The sequence below is a fragment of the Salvia splendens genome, chromosome 18 (assembly GCF_004379255.2).
Source record: "Salvia splendens isolate huo1 chromosome 18, SspV2, whole genome shotgun sequence".
Taxonomy (NCBI): Eukaryota; Viridiplantae; Streptophyta; class Magnoliopsida; order Lamiales; family Lamiaceae; genus Salvia; species Salvia splendens.
The window spans coordinates 12,675,024-12,700,332 of NC_056049.1; the positions used below are offsets into that span (position 1 = coordinate 12,675,024).

At 33.8% G+C, this 25,309-nt stretch overlaps 2 protein-coding genes across 2 annotated transcripts; one reads left to right on the top strand and one right to left on the bottom strand.

The window, feature by feature from the left end:
• Positions 1-3,385: 3,385 nt before the first annotated feature.
• Positions 3,386-6,681, bottom strand: LOC121777403 (transcription initiation factor TFIID subunit 5-like). Its single transcript, XM_042174656.1, has 7 exons — positions 6,321-6,681; positions 5,213-6,215; positions 5,043-5,133; positions 4,809-4,966; positions 4,668-4,719; positions 4,411-4,584; positions 3,386-4,322 (listed from the first exon to the last, which is right to left on the bottom strand). Exons 2-7 carry the CDS (start codon positions 6,071-6,073, stop codon positions 3,763-3,765), a joined length of 1,896 nt encoding a protein of 631 aa, XP_042030590.1. The 5' UTR covers positions 6,074-6,215; positions 6,321-6,681; the 3' UTR covers positions 3,386-3,762.
• A 13,662-nt stretch (positions 6,682-20,343) lies between these two features.
• Positions 20,344-21,926, top strand: LOC121776753 (pentatricopeptide repeat-containing protein At3g16610-like). Its single transcript, XM_042173923.1, has 2 exons — positions 20,344-20,365; positions 21,061-21,926. Exons 1-2 carry the CDS (start codon positions 20,344-20,346, stop codon positions 21,924-21,926), a joined length of 888 nt encoding a protein of 295 aa, XP_042029857.1.
• The last annotated feature ends 3,383 nt before the right edge of the window (positions 21,927-25,309 follow it).

Sequence of the window (25,309 nt, forward strand, 5' to 3'; positions counted from 1 at the left end):
GGAAAACAATACTTAAATTATAGTGTATTGAATTATAGAGGGTGTATTTCAACTTATAATGAATATATTTTATTTACAAAAATTAATAAACACTACTTAATATTTTATTTATCATTAATGATTTTGCTTATGTTTATAAATTTATGTATATGTTAACTAATAAATAATATTATACACATTGAAAGAATAATTCTTATACAAATTGTATAAACCTAACAATAATTATTATACAAATAAATATTTTCTATATACAAATCATATTTCTCAATAATTCTTTATTTTTATCAATCAAGAATATATTTGAATAATAATTTTGTATATATATATATCATACAAAACATGAAGAAAAGTAGAAGACAAAAGAAAGTTTTGTATCACACATTGGAAAAAGATGAATGAATGCTCTAAACATGTAGTTATAAAAGAAAGTACTTCAACATATTTTGTCCCACATCGAAAGTGGAACATAAAACATTCAAGGATGTCTCTATAAAAGAGAAACAACCAAGAATGATTTTGTCCCACATCGAAAGTGGAACATAAAACATTCAAGGATGTCTCTATAAAAGAGAAACAACCAAGAATGATTTTGTCCCACATCGAAAGTGGAGCATAAAACATTCAAGGATGTCTCTATAAAAGAGAAACAACCAAGAATGGTTTCATAAATTCGCAAGTCAATCAAATATATATGGGCTATTACGAATTTCTTGTATTCATTTGTTTGTAAAAATTGATTTTAAATATAAAAATCAATTTTTATAAATATTTTTAAAAAAAAATTCGGTTGAACCGCCGGTTCACGATTTCGCCGACCCTGAACCGGCGGTTTGAACCGTTGAACCGCCGGTTCAAACCGGTAAACCGCCGGTTCACGGTTCACGCATCCTTCGATCCTGAACCGGCCCGTTGGAACCGGCAACCCGCCGGACGGTTCAAACCACCGGTTCCGGTCCCGGTTCTGGTTCATGAACCGGCAGGCCCGAACCGGCGGTTAACCGCCGGGCCGGTTCGGTTTGTGCACGCCTAGGCCTACCCATGTCTTCTCGGAAGAATGATAGCATTTTTGTGGTGGTAGATAGATTTTCCAAGATGACTCATTTTATTCCATGTAGGAGACAAATGATGCTAAGTTCATTGTCAATTTGTTCTTTAGGGAGGTAGTCAAGGTACATGGGATTCCAAAGACCATTGTGAGTGATCGGGATGTCAAATTTTTGAGCTTCTTTTGGAAGACTCTTTGGGGTATGTTGGGCACTAAACTTCTCTTTTCTACTACCGCCCACCCCCAAACGGATGGTGAAACGGAAGTAGTTAACTGGTCCGTAGGTGCTCTCCTTCGTGCTCTTGTTTTTTAGAATAAAACTTCTTGGGAAGAGTGCTTACCCATTGCCGAGTTTGCTTATAATAGGACCATACATTCTACTACTTCCTTATCTCCTTTTGAAGTTGTATATGGTTTCAATTCTCTTACCCCGTTGGACTTGTCCACGGTAGATTTGCCTTTGCCTTATTTGATGGATGTAGGAGGCGAGGAGAAGGCCAAGTTTGTGAAGGACTTGCACGCGCATGTACAAGAGCGGATCCCCGGAAGGGTGAACAAATGGCCCGGCAAGTGAACAAGGGGCGAAGAAGATGGTTTTCCAACCCGAGGATTGGGTGTGGGTACACTTGAGGAAGATACGTTTTCCCGATAAGATCAAGGGGAAGCTTGCCCTAAGGGGATATGGACCATTCCTCGTGTTGGAGTGCGTCAATGACAATGCCTATGTGATCGACTTGCCCGGTGAGTATAATATGAGTTGCACATTCAACGTTGCTGATTTGAGTCCTTTTGATTTTGTAGGAAGCCCGGATTTAAGGACAAATTATTTCCAAGAAGGGAAGGATGATACGACCCCACGTGACGGACCCACGACGAGGTCCATGACAAGGTGGCTTCGAGAGGGGCTTTCCACTTTCATACAAGAGGCCACACAAGAAGAGTCCATGAAGGCTGAGGAGCCAGGGTTGAAGATTGTGTTGAAGAATGAAGATTGTGTCATTGAGGATATTTTGGGCATATACAAAATTAGTATCAAAAGTGATATTATAATATCTTCTCTCATTCTCCTCACTCTTTATACTATTATTATTAATCAATATTATTATTTTGATATTTTGATGTTATAAATTAATAATTTTTTTATTTTTTAATATCATTCAAATATACTTAATTATAATTATTTAAATTATGAATCATATAATATTATATAATAATAATTATTATTATTATCATTTTATATTAAATTAATAACTAATTAATACAGTCTTAATAAAACACTAAAAAGAAAGAAGAAAAAAGTAAAAAGTAAAAAGAGGAAACATAGACTAAGGAGAAAAAAAAGATAAAACACTAAAAAGAAAGAAGCAAATAAAGAAAAGAGAAAGAAGAAAGGAAGAAAAAAATCACATGTTTGGTACTATTTAATTGAAATTTCCAAAAATATCCTCCATAACAAAAAAATCACATATTTGGTACCTAGGGTTATTTTTGTCACAAGGTACCAAAAATGATATAAAATAAAGATCAGGTATCGTTTATGTGCGAAAGTGAAAGACCCGGTAGCATTTATGTAGTTCACTATTTTATTTAATTTCTTTAAATTTTGAATTTTTTGAACGTTGCGTTGAATCTCGATAATAAAATAAGCACATATTTTTAACTCATCTACTTAATATTTAAAAGTTATATATTTAATGTTTTCTATTATTATTATTTCTACAATATTCACGTAACTAATTAAAATTTGATATATGATACATTAATATCAATTTATTTTACGGTTTTAATTTTAAGAATATTCTAATGTTAATTTTAATTCTTTACTTTTAATATTTTTAATTTTTTGAAAATTAGAAAGTTTATGTGAATTTAATGGGGAGTAGATTACTACTACTATGTTTTAGAAGAGAGCTGCAAAAAGAAACTCTATTATTAGTTAATGCTTTTTTATTGAAAATTAAGATGTAAACTTGGTGTTCTAAATACAGTAAATTTTTGGAACAAAACTTGTAAATGAAAGAAGACGTTTTACTTTCAAATAATAAGATGATCCAATGTGCATTACGATAATGGATATGATTCAGTTAGATTTGATAAATATCAAGTTTAAATTTTCTTTTAAGATTTAAAATATATTAAAGGATAATTTAGTAAATAAACAATATTATTAATAATAAAACCGGTTCAAATAAAACTGGTTCGGTCTAATTAAAATTATTTATTTAAATTTCTAAAAATGGATCTTTTTTATATAGAAATATAGTAAGCAATTTTTTAAATTTAGTTGAAAGTGTTGTTGTCTATTTCTTAGTTAAGATGGAGGGTTAGAATGCAAGTATGTAACCATTAAAATAGGTAACTCCTTACTTTTCGAAACTAATTAAAAATGACAAAGTAATCCTAATCTTGTACACAGATAATCCCATCATGTACATTTACTCTATTTGAAAATGAATAGCAATAGGAACAAATACTGCACAGCTTCTTGCATCCTAACTTCAGCCAAAAATGTTGGCTCACTTGCATGAAAAATGTTTGAAATCATATATTTTCACCATTTTCCACGCCTTTTTGATGGTTTCCTTTCCTACAACAACCGTTTTTCTTCATTTTGATGTCAACATTATGATGCAGTGCACTTCCTCCGTGTCATAATAGATGTCACACTTTACTTTTTAGTTATTATCGGACAGAGTCAGTAATATTTTTCTTTATCCCTACACTCTGACCGGCAATCCATAATTATGGAAAGTCCTAATTGTGCCATCCCAGCCGGCAGTCACGAACACAAGACCCCAAGATGCGGACAAAACTCGGCCGTCGCCCTTCTTTTGCTGCTGCTGATAGTGGAAGTGATCGCCACAAGCAGCAGCCGCACACGGCTGGCAGTCGCCTTCAATTGATGGAAGCTTCTCCTCGGGCCACGTGGCGGAGCCCCTAGACGAGGTATCCATGGAAAACCAATTTGCAAGGGAGAAGCGCTCCGACTCCCACACCCTTGGTGAGGGCTCGAGGTCATCGTGTGCTAACACACTCGTTGGAGATGCACAAGTGAAACGATTTTCATCCATGCCCGGATCCAACCAGTTTAGCACAACCGATGCACCTTTACATACGAAACTCTCACACGAACGTGTGGATTTAGCTTGCTTAGATGCTTGGATGCTCAGATCATCATAGTTCCAAATGTAAACGCGCGAGTCCTCCCCAATCGACACTATGTGGCTTCCATTCGAAGTAAACGAGGCAGACATCTGACTCCCTGACTTCGTCAAACCTGATTTTTATGAAGGAAAACCACTTTTTACAAAACATAATCTCCACAAATACATCGATTTTCATAACTATTGACAAATTTTCAATACCTTTGTACTTCTGAACAACCTCTAGCCCGTCGAGAATTCGAACCCTAGAGTCCTCTGATGTTATCATCACTCGTTGAGAGTCATTATTGAGGAACTGAATGCTGGTGATTTTGTTGCAAGATGATTTCTTTCTCCCCTGGATGCTTATCTCCGCGTTTAGAATGAGCTCATCACCTGTAAATCAAAGCAACCATGCTCAGATTCTGCAAGTAAAAACACCTTATGAAGTCGAAAGCATAAACAAGTTAGGTGCACACCTGAAGATTCATAGAAGCGGCAGTTGCCAGAGAGAGAGCCAACGACAAAACCCTGCAAACACGAAGCAAAGGGAACGATGTTAGCAAGCAAACATATGGTCTGTGAAACCCACCGGTTTCAGCATCGAGATTGTGTCTTACCCTTCCATTCGGCTGGTAGTAAACAGCGGTTACTAAATCTTGCACATTAGCCCATTCTTCAACTCTTTTACTTGGGATGCCCCAGATTCGGACTTTTCCATCGATGCATCCACTGATGAAGTACCTCTCATCAACGGGATTGAATTGAACGCAAGTCACTGGATTTGCACAATTAGTTCACAAAATGAGCCTTTCTTAAATCAAGAACATTGGCAGTTAGAGAAGAGTCCTTACCGTAGTTGCTGTGATGGAAAACTGCGAGACATTTATCCATGTCTGCTCGCCATAACTTAACGGTTTTATCCATGGATGACGACAGAAGATGCTGCATTCAAAAAACCCTATTCAGATACAATAAAATGCTTTACAAAATAGCAATAGCAGAGCAGTAAGATTGTTCTTGCATTAGATGAGGACCAAGCAAGGTCTAGAACATCAGCCTTATGGCCCTTAAGCTGTTGTAAAGGTGCTTCCTCAACACGGAACATCTTGCCCGGGATGATAACAGATGCCTGAGCCGATTTCTCATTCCTCAGAATCGGCTTCCCTTCCATATCATGACCACCAAAACAGCACTCCTCAGCCTTAGACGAGGCGTCTTCCATGGTTAAACGCCATATGCAAACCACTCCATCTGCACCCCCACTTGCCAGATACTGACCATCAGGGCTAAACCTCATAACCCGTATCAGCCCTTCGTGAGCTTGAACCACTTGCCCAGCATAGACAGCACTGCATTCCATATACCTCTTCCGGCTCTGCTCTACCCTCACCCGAGCCATCTTCCCTTCTTCTGCAACTAACTCCGGTTTCTTGGATACATTACTAAGATAACCTTTCTTCATTTTCCACGAGAAGCTTCTAAACCAGCTCATCACACTCTTCTTTTTGCTAACGGTAAGGCCCTCTCTATCCACCCCACATTGCTCATCACAAGCTAGCTTCTCACTCATCTCCTCCTCCTCCTCCAACCAATCGAACGAAGAATAATCAACCGAACAATTTGCTTCACTGTTCGATCTCCTTCTCTCAGACAACATACTATCATCATCTACGCCGTCACTCACCTCATCAACTCTCTCCACCTCAACCATATCCCTTTCACTCGAGCACTCAAAAAGCCCCATTCTTGACAAGAAATTCCTTCTTCTTTCCCAAACACTTTGAGGCTCCCTCAACCAAACATCATATTCTGAATCCTCTCCAAACACAAATTCATCACTAGTGTCAAAGAAAGCCTCTTCTCCCGCTCCAAACCTCAACATTTCTCACAACAGTCAAAACCACACATCAAACCAATTGAATTCTTCTCACACTCAACAATGCCATCTCCAAATAGATAACACAGTACTTCTCCTTTATTTCACTCACAAAAACTAACTTAAGCAGGAGAATTAATGCTAAAACCTGTAGCATAATTAAATATTTCAAAAATTAGGGAAGATTACAAAACAATTCAATCTGAAAACAATGGGAGCAAAAGGGGGATTAACAAAATGCATGAATTTGTACCTTGAATTTCTTGCAAATCGCACAAAAATAACATAATCATCACCGACCCCCCTTTGATTGTGGCGTCAATTGGCAATCAGAAACGCCCACCTCACCACCAACCTATACATACAATATATACACTTAACTGACTTGGTGAAATTGGTTTGGAGGTGAAGCAAACAGTCCAATCTTTATAAACAAAATTAAAAAAATGGGTAGACTGCTTTGAGATCTGTGAGTTATAAAGATGGGTTTTTGGCAGCGCACGAGCGGCGGAGGCAGAAGAAATTCTGATGCCAATTGCCAGCTTATGAAGGCTATGTATGTTTATTGTTTCCTCTGTCAATATGCTAAAGTCAATTTCCACACAAACTCCAAAGCTTTCTTTTTCCACTTTTGCGTTAAAATAGACAACAGAATTTCAAGTCAATTTATTAAGATAAATTCCTTGGGTTAAATATTTGGAAAAGATTACACTTTTGGGAATTATTTGGGTATCATTAACGATTCGTTGTAAATTAATTTATTTATGGTATAGTAGCAATTTGTCGGTAGTTATAGTGGAATTATTGGGGGTAGATGGCCAGGGCAAGTACAGCCTGCCCTTTGTTGTATTTTTGTATTTATGTAAACAAAAAAATTAATGATTTGCATTGCTCTATATAGGAGTATCTTTTGGGCAATGGAATAAAAGTTCTTAATTACTCGCTTCGTCCCACAAAAATATGTACATTTTCTATTTTTGTCCGTCCCATAAAAATATGTGTATTCCATTTATGAAAAATTATATCAATTAAATAATGTAGGTCTCACTATCCACTAACACTACTTTAGCTATCATTTTCATCATCTTTCTTATTTTACCATACATTTCTCATCATCTCTCTTATTTTACCAATTTTATCTTAATTTCTGTGTCATATCCAATGCTCATATTTTAATGGAACAAAGGGATTTTATAATAGGAATAAAAAATGTAGATCTGATTTAAGTGGGACGTGGGAAGAGGCTAGCTAGTAAAGCGAGGTATCAGGAAGATAGCAAGGCATTTTTACCATTTGGATCATCCTTTTCTTTGTTCCCTTTTAGCTTTACACAATAAATCTAGTGAGAGAAGGGAGTTTTAAGCATTTATGTCGATGAACTTTGTCTTTTTCAAATTAAGAGGAGAGAGATGAACATATATCAAGAAGAAGAAGCTCACATAGTCACATGGGTATCAATTCCATATTAATTTATCATCCCTACATAATGAACAATTCTACATCTTAAATTCTCACGCGATTCCAACCACATACACCCAACAAAACATAACAATTAAAAATTTAAAAAAATATCGTATTTCAAAACAAGTGCAAAAGAAAATGAGAATGTGTAAAAAAATCGAAATAGAAGTTGTGCATATCGAGATAATATTTGTAGCACATAGGAGATTCTACATTGAAAATAATTCAATACTGATCTTCATAATATGCGATTATACATTGAAAATAGTTGATTACTCATCTTCATAAACTTGGAGAATTTTATTTATTTGATATATTAATTTTGTTGCCATAAATACACTCTTACGCCTCTAAATTTCCATCACTATTTTCACCCTTTTTATTAAATTAGTATTGTCGATTAACAAAAAGTTAAGGTTGGTCTCTTACGCCGTTAAGTTTAGAGTCATGAATTATGAGGGATTGAGATTTTGATTTATAATGATGAGGTTGATGATACTCTTTATTCTACTATTAATATTATTCATAAATAAATTTTTAATTTAAAATTAAAAACTTTTAAAATGATAAAGTTTTTCATACATAATTGATAAAGTAAAAGAAATAGGAAATAAAAAATAATTAAAGTATTATTAATAAAAAATTAAAATAGAAATTTTTTAATTACAAGAGTTAGACCAAAATGGATATAGTTTATATTTTTAAATAACTGTGGTAGTATTTCATATATATACACCAATGCCATCTCCAAGCTGAGATATACTCGACCATAATATAAAAAATATCATAATTTCACTTCCTACCATAGATTGATAGACCAAAAACCAGAGGCACAATTGCCATCGATAACTTAATATAATATAAGATCAATTGCATATATAAAAGACAATCAATCAACCATAGAGAGCTAGAGTGCAAAATTAAACTAACCTCACTCTTGTGTCTTTTATTCTTCAGTTGGCTAAATCGTTTTCTTGAGAATATCATGAATCCAGGCTGCTAACTCACTATAAATATTGTGACTTTGAGTTTGTGTATGTGTACATGTTCATATGTGTATATATATAAAGAGAGATATAGTATAATAAAAATAATAATGCACTTTACAACCAACTACAGATTGTTGTTACCTGGAGAAGCAAATCTCCGCTCAATCTTATCTCGATTTTCACATTCTTCAATTAAACCAAAAAGGTGATTCTCACACATTATATGCCACAAAACTTTAACATTGTTTTTATTATCAGTATGCGACTCTATATTAAATTAAACTACAACAGCAAACTGAAACTTCCAGAGTCAAGAAATTGAGATCCATCAATAAATTTTGAATGATATAAGTATTCAATGAATTGCCAGTTAACTAAAGTGTTAACTTAATTTAATGTATGGTAACAAAATGTATATAGATGTTATAGCATTATTAATAAAAAAATGTATATAGATGTTATAGCATTATTTTTTATAAATATGAGTATGACTCTCTCTCATAAAAATAAATATTTTTGTATGTCACATGTTTTAATGCATGACAGTAAAGTATAAGAGAAATAACTGAAAAGATAATTGATGATACATTTATAGTAGAGAATAAGGCTCACCGCATTAGAGAGAAAAAGCTACCAAAAATAGAAGTAGACAATTATTATGGGATGAACAAAAATGGAAAGAATAACTATTTTTATGGGACAAATGATGTATATATGTTTAACTATAGTCTGAATGATTGCGCCCATAATTACAAAACTATGAATTCTCAATTGGAATCAAATTAATGATTTACATAAATCTGAATTATGATTTATACACATAAATCTGAATTGTACATGCATTCATATTCATGACGTTGATTGATGAATTCTATGTTGGAATCGTGACTGGTCGACGAGTTTTGACCACGCCCTTCATGTGACTTGACATATAATTTGTGAAATTAAATGATATAGGATCGATCTATATTCGTAGTAGATGACCGTGATATATTCATTTTCCCTAAACCAATTTCTGGTGAGTGTGAAATAATAGATTAAAGTTGCCCCACACCCCATGCGTCGTGGCCGTGCGCCATGTGCCTCGTGTGTGGTCGTTGGGCTTGGCACTTAGGCTTTATCCAAGCTCAACTTAATCATTTCCAAGTCTGCGAGCCACACTGTCAATATGACACATCGAACCAAACGTGGCTGATACGTAACATTGTCCATGTCGTGATCAAACCCAAACGCAAGACATGTCCAGATACGTCTCGTCCATGATCAGCCTCAAGTTCCTTTAACTTCTGTAACCCTCGGCGATTAGTCAAACGTATTTCAATTTCGTATTTTTAGAATGATCACTCTAGCTCCCAAATCTTGACTAATTCAACGTATCTTTCAAAGCCTTGTGGGAAAATCAAAGGAATGATTTCTTGACACTTCTCTTTGTGGGAAGCCTCTTGACACCGTGCGCCCCAAAACTCTGGCTATTTCCGCGAGTGGTGGCGGTGAAGGGAAAAAGAAGCTCTTTGGCGGCGCCATTGCAGGGAATGCAATTGGATCTGTTTTAGGGCGGTTTCTCTTGATGTTACTATTATTTATCTTGTGTAGGAAGCAGAGCAGGAAGAAGTCGTGGTCAGTCGACATGGCGGCTTTAAAGAATCAGGAATGTGACTCCTCCGCCGCCACGCAGAAGTCCCTCGCCGTCGTCGTGCTTATTGTCGTCACCGATTTGAGAGTGAAGTGAAAGGAATTTGAGGATGAATTTAGGGTAAAAAATGGAGTGTGAATTAGGGTAAATTTGGGGATTTTGTGGTTTAAAATACGAGTAAGCATAATTTTAACACTTTAGTACACACTCAGCATGCACTCAGCAACCACGTCCGTCAGCAGGATAATTTTTTTAGTTCGTGGGAAAAACCAAAAAATGGGAATAGTTTGTGACTTTTAGGGCAGTTTGACATGTCAGCAACCACGTCAACTTATATACTCACCAGTCACGTCAGCTTATAAAAACACGTCAGCTTGCTTCATGGACGGAAAAACCGTCATGGGAAAAAAAAACCGAATATAAAGTTCAGTATACGCCGATTTTTTAATTCGTGGAAAAAACCTAAAAATGGAAAAAAATTGTAATTTTTAAGGCAGTTTACCCTTGAATAAATGACCCATGCCTTTGTATTCATATTTAGGATAAAATTTTGGTGGACACGTGACATTTTTTAGCCGTGATTTTGAAATCATCATATGATCCAGATTTAATATAACATATCATCTACCAGTACATATTTTCAATACATCTATCCACATATATAGGAATTAATTCTTGATAGGGATCCCCTATCATGATTTTAGATTTACAAATTTGACCGTAATTGGTTACTGTATTAAAAAATTTCTAGGTGACGTGTGACTAATATATTTATGACAATAATTTGGATGAAATATTCTTGAAATGTAAGTTTTATTGTGCCATTGTATGTTAAAACTCAAAATTAATACACTAATTATTTGTACGAGTATGTGTATATGATACGGGTAGCATCTCGATTTCGGAGGCTCTCTTCACGTCCTTCCTCCTTATTCTATCGAACCCCGAGCTTCTCGACGTCATTACAAGACCAAAGTGTGAGATTATCAAACCATTAAGATATCAAGCCTACCAAACTAAGAGATATCACTCATTCATTTATTTCCTTTTTTTTGGAAATTTTCTTTTAATTAATGTATTTAGTCGAGTAAGATTATATACTCTTTTCTATTTTTGTTTGATGATTTTTCAGATCACAAAAGAGAGCTGAAATATTTGTGATTATTAGATTATTTATAAATATGTAACTCACTTAGTTATAGAAATATCAGATAAATTACTAAATAAATTCTCTATTCCTTTTCTCTATCTTTCTCTCTCTCCAGTTTTTAGAAACCCTAATTAGGGTTCCATCAAAACCATCACTACTCCTCTCAATTGATGCCTTGTCGTCCCTTCCAGTGCTCCCCTCTGATCACCAACTTTCAGTGTATTCATATACTATACTCTGTTATGAGTCGTGCATGTGTAGATTGGGTTATACTTCCTCCGTCCTCAAAAATTGACAGAGCTGTATATAGCACGGGTTTAAATGTGGGTAAATTAAGAGATAGATAGAAAAAAGTAAAAGAGATGAAGAAAAATGTAGTGGAAGTGGTATTAATGGATTGTGGGGTCCATATTATTAGTGGTGTGTGTTTGTTCAAAACTTTTCTTATTTAGACTTTGTCTAATTTTGCGGGACGACACAAAATGGAAAAACTAGTGTATACTATATTTTTCATAATATTATATTACGCATTAATGAGAATGATCGTTTACGGAGTTTTAAGAATTAAAACATAACTAATTCGACACTAATTTAATACCTATGATATTGTGTTTGTCGAGGAAATATATGCAATGCATTATAGACTATTTTTGACGTCGTTAATGGTGAAGATGGAGATCGAATTCTAGACATCTGGTTAACTTATGATTTCTAACTTAATAAGTTTTAAGTATTAGGGTTTATTGTTCCTAAATTGTGGTATATAAGTTATTAAAATCCGAAATTTATGACTAAATGCTGTTACGATTTTTTATTTGGATTTATTAATTAGTAATTTTATAAAAGTAACGTTTCAATATAGTGAAATATACTCCCTCCGTTCCAAAGTCACTCCTTTTCGGCACGGAGATTAAGAAAATAGATACTCCCTCCATCCCATAAAAATATGGGCAATAGATATGACACCAGAATTAAGATAAAATTGGCAAGTAAGAGACTGGAGGCCAATGGTATGGTAAAGTAAGAGAGAAAAGTGAATGGTAGTTAAAGTAGTGTTAGTGGATAGTGAGACCTATATTTCTAAATTGATACTCCCTCCGTCCAATAAAAATATGGGCAATAGATATGGCACGAGAATTAAGACAGAAATGAAATGCACATATTTTTATGGGATAAACGAACATGAAAAGTGTATATATTTTTATGGGACGGAGAAAGTATTAAATATGTTGAGTCAAGAGAGAATAAAGTACTAGGAAAAAGGGAAAAGTAGAGAGAATAGAGTAAGGAGAGAATAAAGTAAGGAAAACGTATTACTTTTTGCTAAACAGAGAAATAATTCTATTATGATAAAACGTCCTGCAATGAAAAAATGACTCCACGGCTATGAAACTGAGGAAGTATAAATTATGGGACAGAATATTTGAGCAGCAGTCATTGAGGTGCGTATCTTGAGAAATCTTTCTTGATTTTTCTTATAATTAATGAAACCAATTGGTGAATGATCATTCACGATTTCGATTTGTTTAAAAAAATAGGTAAGCATACTTTTCAGGTTTGTCAGGGAAAAAAAATAAGGTTTTGGGATTTCAAACACCTTTTTACACAATTATTCATAAACCAAACAAGATTCTTTAAAAAGGTGTTCACAATATAATTATTGCGAAACAAAGATTCAGAGAAAAGTAATCATAATATATACAAAAAATATTTTGCCTAGCTGTGATTAATTATATCCTGATACGTTTCGAAACAGCTTTATTACTCCTTAAAGCAAGACAATATCTTAAAAAGTTAAAAGGATGTTAGGTTACAAAAGTTCAAATGTGTTTTAGAAAAGCTTCATTTCATCTGAATATTTGGGGATAACAAATTAAATAGGAGTATCAAAAATTGGTGTGAATTGATTAGGGCTAGGGAAAAATACCGAAATGCCGAAATATCGGCCTTATCGTACAGAAAAAATACTGAAAATACCGAATTTTCGGTATATCGTGATTTTCGGTACGGTATGATATCGGTAAGGTAAAGGTATGAATTTTTATATACCGCGGTATACCGCGGCATACCGAAATTCAGTATATACCGTAATTTAAGGTATATACCGTAAAATATGAATATAATAATATATAAAGTATTTTATATATTTTTAAATTATAAAATTTATTGTGAAATATAATATAATATGAATAAAATATACTAGTATTTAATACCCATATATTATTTAAATTACTATAAAATATAAATAGTATTCTAAAAACTCAAATATTCAATTTTCATTGATATTGAAAGTAAGGTATACCGCAAAAGTATGGTATACCGAACTTTGGTACGTCATACCTAAAATGAGGTACGATATCGGTCTGAAAATTCTCCGTACCGAAAATAAGGTATACTGAAGTTCGGTATACCGAATTTGGTAAGATAAATGTATGATTTTTTCACATACCGAATTTACGGTACGGTATACGGTATGGTAGTTTTGGTAAGGTATACCGTACCTACCCACCCCTAGAATTGATTGGGCTGTATAATATCTTTTGCAACCCGATCTGGTCATTTTTATTACTAATAACTTTTGTAAATTAATATACTAATAACTTGTATTATTAAGAAATAATCACTTTTAATTACAATTGTTGTCACTTTTTATTTGAAACACATTGCTTATTTTATTCATAACAACAATCACTTTTATTTATAATACTACATCCGTCCCACATTAAGTATTGCATTTAGTGTGGGGGCGGGTTTTAAGAAATGTAAACAAAAGTGAGTTGAATAAGGTAGTAGACTATGAGTCTCACGTATATATATTAGTTTTATAATAAAATGTGAGTAGAATTGGTTAGTGAAATGTGAGATCTACTTACCATTTATGATAAAAGTGAAATGTGACTCTTATTGTGAGACGGACCGAAATGACAAAATACGACACTTAATGTGGGACGGAGATAGTACTATTAATTTTTATTCATAAAACATATACTTCTAACAATATGACTTTTAGTCATAAAAATAATAATTTTAATATTATGTATAAAAACATCAAACTTTTTCTCGAAGATCATCAAGAGAGAGCTTAAGTTTTTGTCATATTTATTCGGTATATAAACTATTAGAAATGAGTCACCCATCCCTTAAACGCCCTTATAAGGATGAGAGTTATCCATACTTATATAGATGAGCTAGGATGATCACCAAGTTGATGTAGTACAAGATTTAAGAGTTTTAACACGCCCCCTCACGTGTGGGCCGGAATGACACATCGAACTTCCATCACATGGGTATGCAAGAGAAGAGATAAAGAGATAAAATCCATCATCGACTAGGGTATGCTCTGATACCATATTAGAAATATTGATCACTCACCCCTTAAAAGACCTTATAAGGCGGAGGGTTATCCATACTTATATAGATGAGCTAGGATCATCATCAAGTCGATGTGGGACAAGATTTAAGAGTTTCAACATAAACCACGACTCTTTATAAATCTAAAATAGGAAAATATGATACAAAATCGTGTGATTCCGAATACCTAACTTTCTTAAGTTGCTAACTCTGCTAGGGGTGTCGAAACGGGTACCCGCGGATACCCAAACCTGATTTTGCGGGTACCCGTACCTGAAAACTTCAATATTATAATATCCAATCCCGACCCGTATAGTTATACGGGTAACCCGATACCCGCATCGGGTATCCCAAACCTGCAGTTACTGGTATCCAAACCCGCATGCATAATTTGAATTGTGTAATTATTCAATGGTATTATACTTTTGGTTTTCGCTCATCATCAATGCTAGTTATCTAATACAATAATTTTATGTACATGTTTGTAATTCTAGAATCGATTTTGGGATTGTTTCTAGCTGCTACACTATTATTTTAGATTTGTATTTTTTTACTTTGTTGTATTTGCATAATTCGCAACTATTAACTATGCACAAATATGGTGATTTCTCATCTCTTAAATATAATATGACTACGTAGGAAATATAATGCAAATCCAAATTTCAAATAAGAAAATATGATAGAAACACCAAGCATGTCTAAAAGTAAATCACCATTCAAAAGTTTAATATAAACTGATTAAATAAAAACTTGAAACTAATTAACTAAATAAAATATTTTAAAACCCTAACCCTAAAAATAACGGGTATTATCGGGTTTGATGGGTATACCCGCGCCATTTCCCTTTGTCGTCGGGTAGCGGGTACCCGATACCCGGCGGGGAGCAGGTCGGGTTGAGGGTTTCCCGATACCCACTACCCGTTTCGACACCCCTAAACTCTGCTAACTCATCAATGCATTGTATTAAAAATGTCAATACAAACTTAGTTTATATTTTAATACACTGTGTTAACATTTATATTTAAAATGTCAACACGGTATATTAAAATGTAACCACAAATTTATGTTGAAATGTGATTGTATTGAGATCTTTCATACACTTCATTAATGAATTAACAATTTATAATAATTTATAACAAATTAAAAAAAATTAGCATTATAACGCGCCACATATACCATCTCCCAAGTTGTATACATAATACAAATCTAAAATAATTATATTATTATAAATGCATCGTCCCAAACAATAGACTACACATCGTAAATTTTTTAATACTGCATATAAATAAGCTATGACTATAAAGAAAATGTCTCTAACGAAGTGTTAAGATATATTTGGAAAATATACTGAAGTCGGAGAAGCGAGTCACTTGTAAAAATTACTACTACTGTTTTATTGAACTTCATATTGAATTAACTTTTAGTCGAATTTCATATCGAATAATTAAACGGAGTAGATGGAAATTATTTGGAATTCGTCAAGCATAGATATTTAATTTAGTTTAATTGTTTGCCTAATTTTCGTCAAGCAAACAAACGGAGACCGTTTCTGTGGTTTGTAACTACGTATTTTATTTTTAGTTAATACAATCTCATAGTAGGAGTATATGATTTGCATTGACCAACCAAATCTGGGTACCAAAAAGTTGTGACATTGAATAATCCACTCACATGCTCACTCTACCTTTATATTTTGACTTATTCCCCCAAATTCCAACTACTACAAAATATATACATTTTCATTGACCACTTATTTCATAATCCACTTAAAAGTTGTTGCAAGTGCACTATGCATATCATGAATCTATTGAATAATCCTTAGCCACAAGTCCTATGTTGAATCATAAATGTACTTTTTGGGGAGAAAAAAAATAGGATGGGAAAATGATACTACACTCACGTCGAGCATTATATTGAGTTATTGACAATATTATATGTGTGATTACTTTTTTGTTAATATTCCAAATCGACACGGTCCATCCGCTCGATGTTTTAAAAAATGAATAAAATTGAGCATAGGACTTCATCCAAAACTGATTGAATGAATCATATTAGAGCAATGATATTACATGCTTCGTATTAGCTAAAAAATTGTCTCATTGTTGCATAAAATTAATACATTCCAAATTTACTTTTAAATACACGAGGGAGAGAGGGAGTACTATAGTGATAACATAGTTAAATTACAACTTAACAATAAATCTATGATACATACGCAAACAACTCGGCATTTGGTTCCAAGCAATCTGTGATACGAAATCAGAAAACTATGGTGACACCAAGTTAAAATGACAACCTAAGCAAACAATCTGTGATACATAGACAATCAACACGAATATGGTTTTAAGTAATCTGCTGTGCGAAATCAGATATAATCAAGCAATTTGTGATATATAGGCAAACAAGTCTACCACGTGACAAACTAAGATTAAATCTGCTCTTAAATCTAAGTGTTTTCGTCGGGTTACATTGTCATTTTAACTGTGGTTGTTATTTTAGTATAACCCTTGAACCGACTTTCAATTTTCTTATTGAGATATTAAGACTGTATGCGTTAATATCATATTAATTGACAACTAATTGCAAATTGCAAAAACAATCATAAGAGATTATCCTCGTGATGTGGTCCTAATAAGATCCTTAGCAAAGATAACATTATGATTAGGCTTGAGGGGAGGTTAGATTAAAATCTCCAAACCCATGTGCCTTGTATCTGTCTTACCTACTTAGTGATCTTCTCTACTAATACAAATCTCCACTTATAAGGTTTATTAATTACAAAATCCCTAATTTTGTAGTTTATAAATACCCACAAATGGGACGTGATAAATAATCATTCAATTACGTGATCATTAGCTAGAGTGATGGTCGAATTATTTATCACAAGCCTAATTATGCAAAAAAAAATGATTAAATTAGATTATTTTGTGCATTATCACAAGCCAATTTATCAATGTTTAAATCTTGTAAATATGTACACATGAAAACAGTAGCTACAAATCCAATATACATATAAACACCACTAGCTAGCAATCAGATATTATAAACAATTATGAAAATGGATAAACCAATGTTGTTTTGGATTTTAATTGGATATGACATAAAAAGTTTCAAAGAAAAACATCTAAATATTAATCCATATCATTAGGTAAAGTAATTTATTCACTTCAAGGACAAGTTTAGAAATTTTGTAAACACGGAGTAACTAATAAATTTATATTTAATTATATGGGAACCTATTCGAATTAATTAAATGATAGATTTGAACTCCAAGCTTTTTAGTACATTAATTTAGTGAATTTATTTGTTTATAGAAGGTGATTAAGAAATCAATGCCTAAAATATGTCCTCGAATATATCTGGGAAAATTGACAAATGAATCAAAGATAGTCAAATTTTGATTTGTTCCATATTTTTCAAAATCTGAAAAATAAATCACAATGTTTGGTATTCTCGCATAATGGATGTGATCAATTACTAACTAAGCAATCTAAAATTAAGACCAAATTTTAACCATTATATTATGAGATCTAGTGGTTGATATAATGTCAACTAGATTATATTTTATATTTAAAAAATTATTAAATAAAATTAAAAGGTATTAATGTCAATTCTCTCTTATAAAAATTATCCCAAAATTTTAAATTTACGTAACTCACTCGATTTAAATTATTTTTTTCGCAAAAAATATATCAATTTAAAGGTAATTTTATAAGGATTCTAACGAGATCTCAATTGCATATGTTCCAACGACGTTCGAATGATGGAATTTGATGATTTTTATTTCAGTTTTCGTATATGTTGATAATCAGATTTTATCAATAAATACATCAAAAAATCTCAATATAATGTATGTAAAATCTCAATATAATGTATGTAAAACCTCAACATAATGCATGTAAAAATCTCAATATAATACATGTAAAATCTTAACATGCATGTAAAATCTCAATAAAACTGTGTTGATATTTTCGTGTACTTGTATTGAAATACTCATGTCATTTTGTTGATATTTGTAATACACTATGTTGATATAAAAAAATACAAAAATTATGATATTATAATAGAATGACGATCTTACCATTTTGTTGATATTTTGTCTACTATTTATTGAAATATGTAAGATTTATTCTCATCCACTCATTTTGAAATCTAATGGTGGAGATTTGGTCTTAATTTTGGATCATATGCTATAAGTAATAGAAGATGACCCCTCGCATATATTTTATCCTTTCATTTTTAGTGAAATACTCTATTTTTTAGCTAAAAAGAGAAATGACTCAAGTAACTTGGGACATCCCAAAATAGAATACGACTCAAGTAACTTGGGACGGAGGGAGTATGTGTTGATGTCTCAGCCAGTTTAATATATGTGGATTAAACACCATTTTAAATTAATTAGACATAGTCGTTTTTCTTAATGTCGTATAGTCCACGTGTTTTAAACCAACTGCTACATCAATTCACCGGAAAAGAAAAGGATTTGATCATTACAAAAATCTCAAACTTAGTAACTTATTTTTCTGATTTTGCAAAAGTGTGGGACGGACCAAAACTTGACAAATTTTCATGATTTTATTTGACAATTTTTGTAATGTAAAATATGTGGAGCAAACACTGGAAAAACAAAAAAAATACTATGTTATACTACTATCCTTTAAATAAAATAACAATTTTTAAAATATCACATATTTTAATGCGTAACTAAAGCATAAAAAGAGAAAAAAAGCTAGTAAAAGTGGTAGTACACATTATTAGTAGTGTTTTAATTACCGACAAAAAAATTACATGATTTTAAGAAATGGATTAACATCAAAATAATTACTATTATTTTTAAAGGACAAAGATGGTAGTAATACAGATTTCTAGGACAAGAGAAAATAATTGGTGGGCCTTTATGGGGCACCTCTAATGGGTCATTTATTTATTAGCCATTTTATGGTTAACCCATTTCCTATTCTAATCTGAACACTAGTTATGCACACCCTTTTGGGCTGGAAGTTGGGCCGAATGTGTTTAATTCTTTCTAGTGTTTGTATTTAATTTTTTGATTTAATTATCATATTCTCCAACGTTTCACTTCATATTACAAATTTACAACCCAAACTTGTTTTGTTTTACTAACGTCGACGTCATTTCTAATTTCTAACCTTGCTAATCAGTTTATTTATAATATATTAATAAATTTATAAGGTAAAACCATCACAAAATTTGATATCATATCGACTCAATTTATTTCTCCAAAAATGAATTGAAGCAGCCGAATATAACTAGAAATCATCAATTTTACAAACCAAATTATGTGAGCATTAGGTATAAAAATAGGGCAGTATCTACTCCTTTTTTAGTATAAAATCTTTATAAGTAAAAGATATTGACAATACATGATTGGAGGCCATATGTTAGTTTAATTTTTTCCATCCAACATTGCATTTAGAATGATAGGTTCTTCACCTATCAAGCTGAGCACCACGGATTGAACGAACCAATAGAAGAACAAGATAAACCCTTGTTGAGGTGCTAGGCGACCGCCAGAACGGAAATCGATCTTCAAACCTAGTGGGGATAGATCTCCTTCTTTGGGGTGTGCATGGGCTGCGGGCTGGGGTTCGTCATCCTCTTTGATGTGTGTGTGGGCTTATTGATGATGGACGATCATGAATTGGCCTATCGTTGTGATCGTCGGATGACAATGGGACCTCGACGGGCTGAAGGTGAGGGCCCTATCATAGAACCCTATATTATTTCAAAGTAAGCAACCGAGCAACAATTGTTGCTTAGAATATATGAACTACAAAAGAATACGAGGGAAAAAATAGAATAATAGGGTGACTATTTAAAGATCTACACAACTAATTGTCTAACTTCTTAACGTCTTCTTTTATTCCTCATTGCTGAACTCCTTCCATCGCTTTTATTCGGATTTTTTCCGGCATTTGTAACGAAATCTTTTTATATTATTTTAATCGGACAAGACATTGAAGAATGGTTAGAAATTGAAAGCTTAAGATAAATTGGAGAAGAAACCTGTGAATGTCTGTTTCATGTCTGCTTTTTCAAATTTAAATACGCGCATATTAATTATCTTTACCTATTAGTTTAATTTAATATTTTTATATCAATAGATTAGGTTAGGTAACCAAAAAAATAAAAATTCTAACCAGCTTCATTTAAATAAGAATTGTTCGAAGTAGTATGAAATAGAAGGTCCTATTACAACAAAAATAAATGATAAAAAGAATAATGTGTTTTGCCTACATTATTTTTACACTAAACCTGTATAGCTAGAAATTTTGCAGATTATAAATTATACTTATGACTATTCCATATTTAGTAAGACTGAACAGAATTTAATTAAATTTTTTGATTTAAATGAATATTATTTCTTCTAAATTTTTTTTTGAATCAGTTGTAGTATCTGCTGGCGGGAATATCTATTACTCTGCTCTCAATGTTCAACCGCTCACTTCACAAAACTTCATCTTTCGCAGCTCAATTTCTCTCCCTATTACCATTCTGCCGGAAAAGCCATTGAATTCAATCCTTGTATTACGTGGATTAATCGGAAACCAATCTTTAATTGATCACTTCATCAACAACTGCTGCCATCTGGGTTCCCCTGATTTAGCTCTCCAGCCCTTCAGAATCATCCAAAAACCGAGCCTTTACCTGCAGAATTTACTCATCCGGAGCTTATGCGACAATGGCTTGTTTGAAGATGTGATTTTAGTGTACAAGAAATGTAGAAATTCTGGATCTTCCTCGGATAAATACACTTTCCCTTTTGTGATCAAATCATGCGCTGCTCTGCGCGATGTTTGGTTCGGTAGTTTGATGCATTCCGTTACTTTGAAAAATGGATTTGGGGTCAATCTGTTTGTGCAAACCGCGCTTCTTGATTTCTACTTCAAAATTGGGGAAATTCGGGATGCTCGTAAGGTGGTTGATGAAATTCCTCAACCAGACTTGATTATTTGGAATGCGATGATTTCTGGGTATTCTGTTAATGGCTTTGATTATGAAGTGATTAGGGTTTTCAGGGACATGATTATTGCCGGTGTGAAGCCGAATGCTAGCACGTTCGCAACTGTTTTTCCAGTCTGCTCACGAGTTGGAGCTGATCGTGTTGGTGTCAGCCTTCATGGATTGGCCTACAAACTTGGCTGCATAGAGGAGGAATCTTTACTACCTGCTTTAATCTCAATGTATGCTAATTGTGGGGATTTGTTGGCTTCTAGAGATATTTTTGATGCTTCAACAAGAAAAGATGATTAGGAGTGAAGTCAAGTACTATTTTTGGGATGGTCCTTACCTCTGGAGAATGGGTTCAGATCAGGTGATCAGAAGGTGTATTTCGGAATGAGAACAGAGGGACGTGCTGGACCATTGTCATGCATTGGCATGCGGTGGGCATTTTGGCCCAAGAAAAACTCCTAGGAAGGTTCTAGACAGCGGTTTTTACTGGCCCACATTGAATAGAGACTCATATGAGTATTGTCAGAGTTGTGGTCGATGCGAGCAGACCGGGGGAATCTCCTCTCGCGACGAAATGCCCCAGGTCCCAATAATCATCTGTTAAGTGTTTGATGTTTGGGGCATGGACTTCATGGGTCCATTCCCGTCTTCATACGGAATTCTTATATACTGGTGGCAGTAGATTACGTATCAAAATGGATAGAGGCGAAGGCGACTGCCACGTGTGAAGTAAAGGAGGTCACGAAGTTCCTAAAGGCCAATATTTTCAGTCGCTATGGAGTACCTAGGGCGGTTATTTCAGATCAGGGAACACATTTCTGCAGCCGAACCATGGAGGCCCTGATGAAGAAATACGGAGTACATCATAGGTTGTCCACTCCGTATCATCCACAGAGTAACGGGCAGGAAGAGATCTCCAACCGGGAGATAAAAGGAATTCTGGAGATAACAGTTAACCCGTCGAGAAAAGACTAGAGCAAACGGTTGGATGATGCTCTCTGGGCCTACCGTACTGCGTTCAAGACCCGCATTGGAATGTCGCCTTACAGGCTCGTTTTTGGCAAGATGTGCCATCTTCTTTATATAGATTGGGACACGACGAAGGACCCGTTGGATATATTGATCCAAGAACCCCACGTATAAGGTTTGGCAGCGGACTCCCTTGATTGATAATCTGGTTTGATCCACTTCCAGAGCTTGGAAAACCTCGACCCGTTATGATCAGCCAAGAACCTCGGTATGATTGAACGCCACAAGAACTTACTCAAAGTATCTTGATAAGTTCTAAACAAGTGAAAAACTCTACAAAGAGAATTCAACTCACAAGACAAAGTCTATTTTCGTATTTGATCAATGGTGTCTTTAAATGACATGCTTACAAGCCTATTTATAGGCTGGAATGGACTCTTGAAAGTCTCATATCATTAGTACAACTTAAGATAATTAAAATGACTCATAATAAAAGAAAAGTAACTCCTAAACCTTTGGTGTAACTCTAGGACATCTAAAGTCACTTATTTAACATGAATGCAACTAAAAAAGACCCTTCATTTTGACTGCTCCAACTTGGATGAAAAATGCATCATGTATCATCAATTTGGGCCTCCAAAATGTGATATGTAGTGACTCCAAACTTCATGCCTTGGGCTGCCCACTAACTTGAATAATATTCACCAATTGGCCCAATGTAGAGTGGTCTTGGAATTGAGTTTTTATTTCAGCAACTAAAAGCAACATGGACTCGTTTATCTTCTTAGCTCTAGCGCTTGTAACTGGCCCTTTTTGAATGATCAATAGATCCATATTCTTGTCCTTGTAGATCAGCTTGGGTGTGTCTCCATCATTCCCTTCTTCTTCAAGAGGATTCGTCCTCGAATCTAATTCACCAACATAAGGAGATAAATTAGAAACATTGAAAGTAGCACTTAAATTAAAGTCATCAGGTAAGTCTAGTTTGTAAGCATTATCATTGACTTTTGCAATCACTTGGAATGGTCCATCTCCTCTTGGCTGCAACTTGGACTTTCTTTTCGAAGGAAATCTCTCCTTTCTCATATGTGTAACATCCCAAACTTTTGTGACCCTTTTTATTATGTTATTGGAATTTTTTGGAATTTTGAAACGTTTGATTTAATGTGATTAAGTGCTTTGCGTGAAATAAATTGTCGTGGTAATTGTGGAATGATGAGCTCGTGTTTTTTTATCGTTTTCCAATGTGGGGGAAAGATTAATAGGATCATGCATTAATCATTTCTCGATTCAATTAATTGATACTTCCGGTCATTCCGAAATTATTGAAATAGTACTTCTCTTTGTGGATTTAATTAATTGTTTTGGGACTTTATTCCAAATTAAATCCAAACTAATGGACCCTAAATTACACTACATGAAATTCGAACTCCATCCCTTTTTCCTTGGGAGTTTCAAAAATCTCCAATAGGAGATTGGATTATTTTTCATTCAATTTAATTGGTGCTTTATGGACTCTCTTCTTTTGAATTTAATCCAATTAAATCATGTTATATTTTACTTCTTCACCCAAAATAAATAGAGAGTTGAGATATTTCCTTGACTATTTGAGCCTAGCAATTTTCGGCCCTCTCCAATAAAATTTGGAGAATATTTTTATTTGTTCCTAATTTGTGGAATCCCTCATTATTCAAATAAATTCCTATTCTATTTAATTGGGGGTGTGAATAATTTTTCTACTACTTCCCTTCCATGTCACACGCCCCATACTACTATTTTCCTTGTGAGAATTTGAATAATTGTTACCTATTTTATGGGAGCCTTATTCCATAAAGAAATTACCAAATTTAAATCTTATTCTATTTAATTGGGGATTTAAATAATTTCCTTGTGCAAAGCCCTTGAAATTTTCGGCCCCCACCACAATTTTCCTACTTAGAGATTTAATTTATTTGTTTCCTTGTATCCATTATTTTTATTTCCTAAGTTGTGGAATTAATTCTCTCCAAGTAAATACCAAATAATTCCTTATTAATTTTTCAGCCATAATTTTCGAAAATTTGGCTCTTCATAATTGTGGGATTTTTATTCATTGGCCTATATATTTAATTCCTCACAATTTATTTATTTAATTCATTCATGGACTTAAACCTAGCAAATAAATACCAAATAATAAAACCCTAGCCCCCATTCACTCAAAAATTTCGCCACTTTCATTCTCTCCCTCTCCCACACGTTTTTTTTCATCTTCTCCCACTTTCCCATCTCCAAAAATCCTCCATCCACCATTGTTCTTGCAACCATTGAAAGTATCTTCAAGAGTTTCCGACGGATCGCTTCATTCTACGCTTCTACCGATTCGTTTTGTCAAAGGAAGGTATATTCACACACTTTTCCTCCTCCTTCTCTTTTGAACCATGTCTTGAGTCCTACATGCACGTAGAGAGTGTAGGTTTGATAGATCGCAAGTTTTAACGGGAGGGAAATTGTGTGTTCGTAAGAACTTATTTGATTTTTACGTTGTTGATTGGAATCATGTGTATTGGATCGAAATATTTGTGAATAATATGAGTTTGTATGCAAATATGTGTATGAGGAACGTGTAAGCATGATTATGTGTTTTCGAGCATGAAAAATCAGTGGTTGTGTTGTGGAAGTTTTAAAAACCCTATTTCCGAATTTGAACCAGAATTCTGTGATGCTCGACCAGTGAC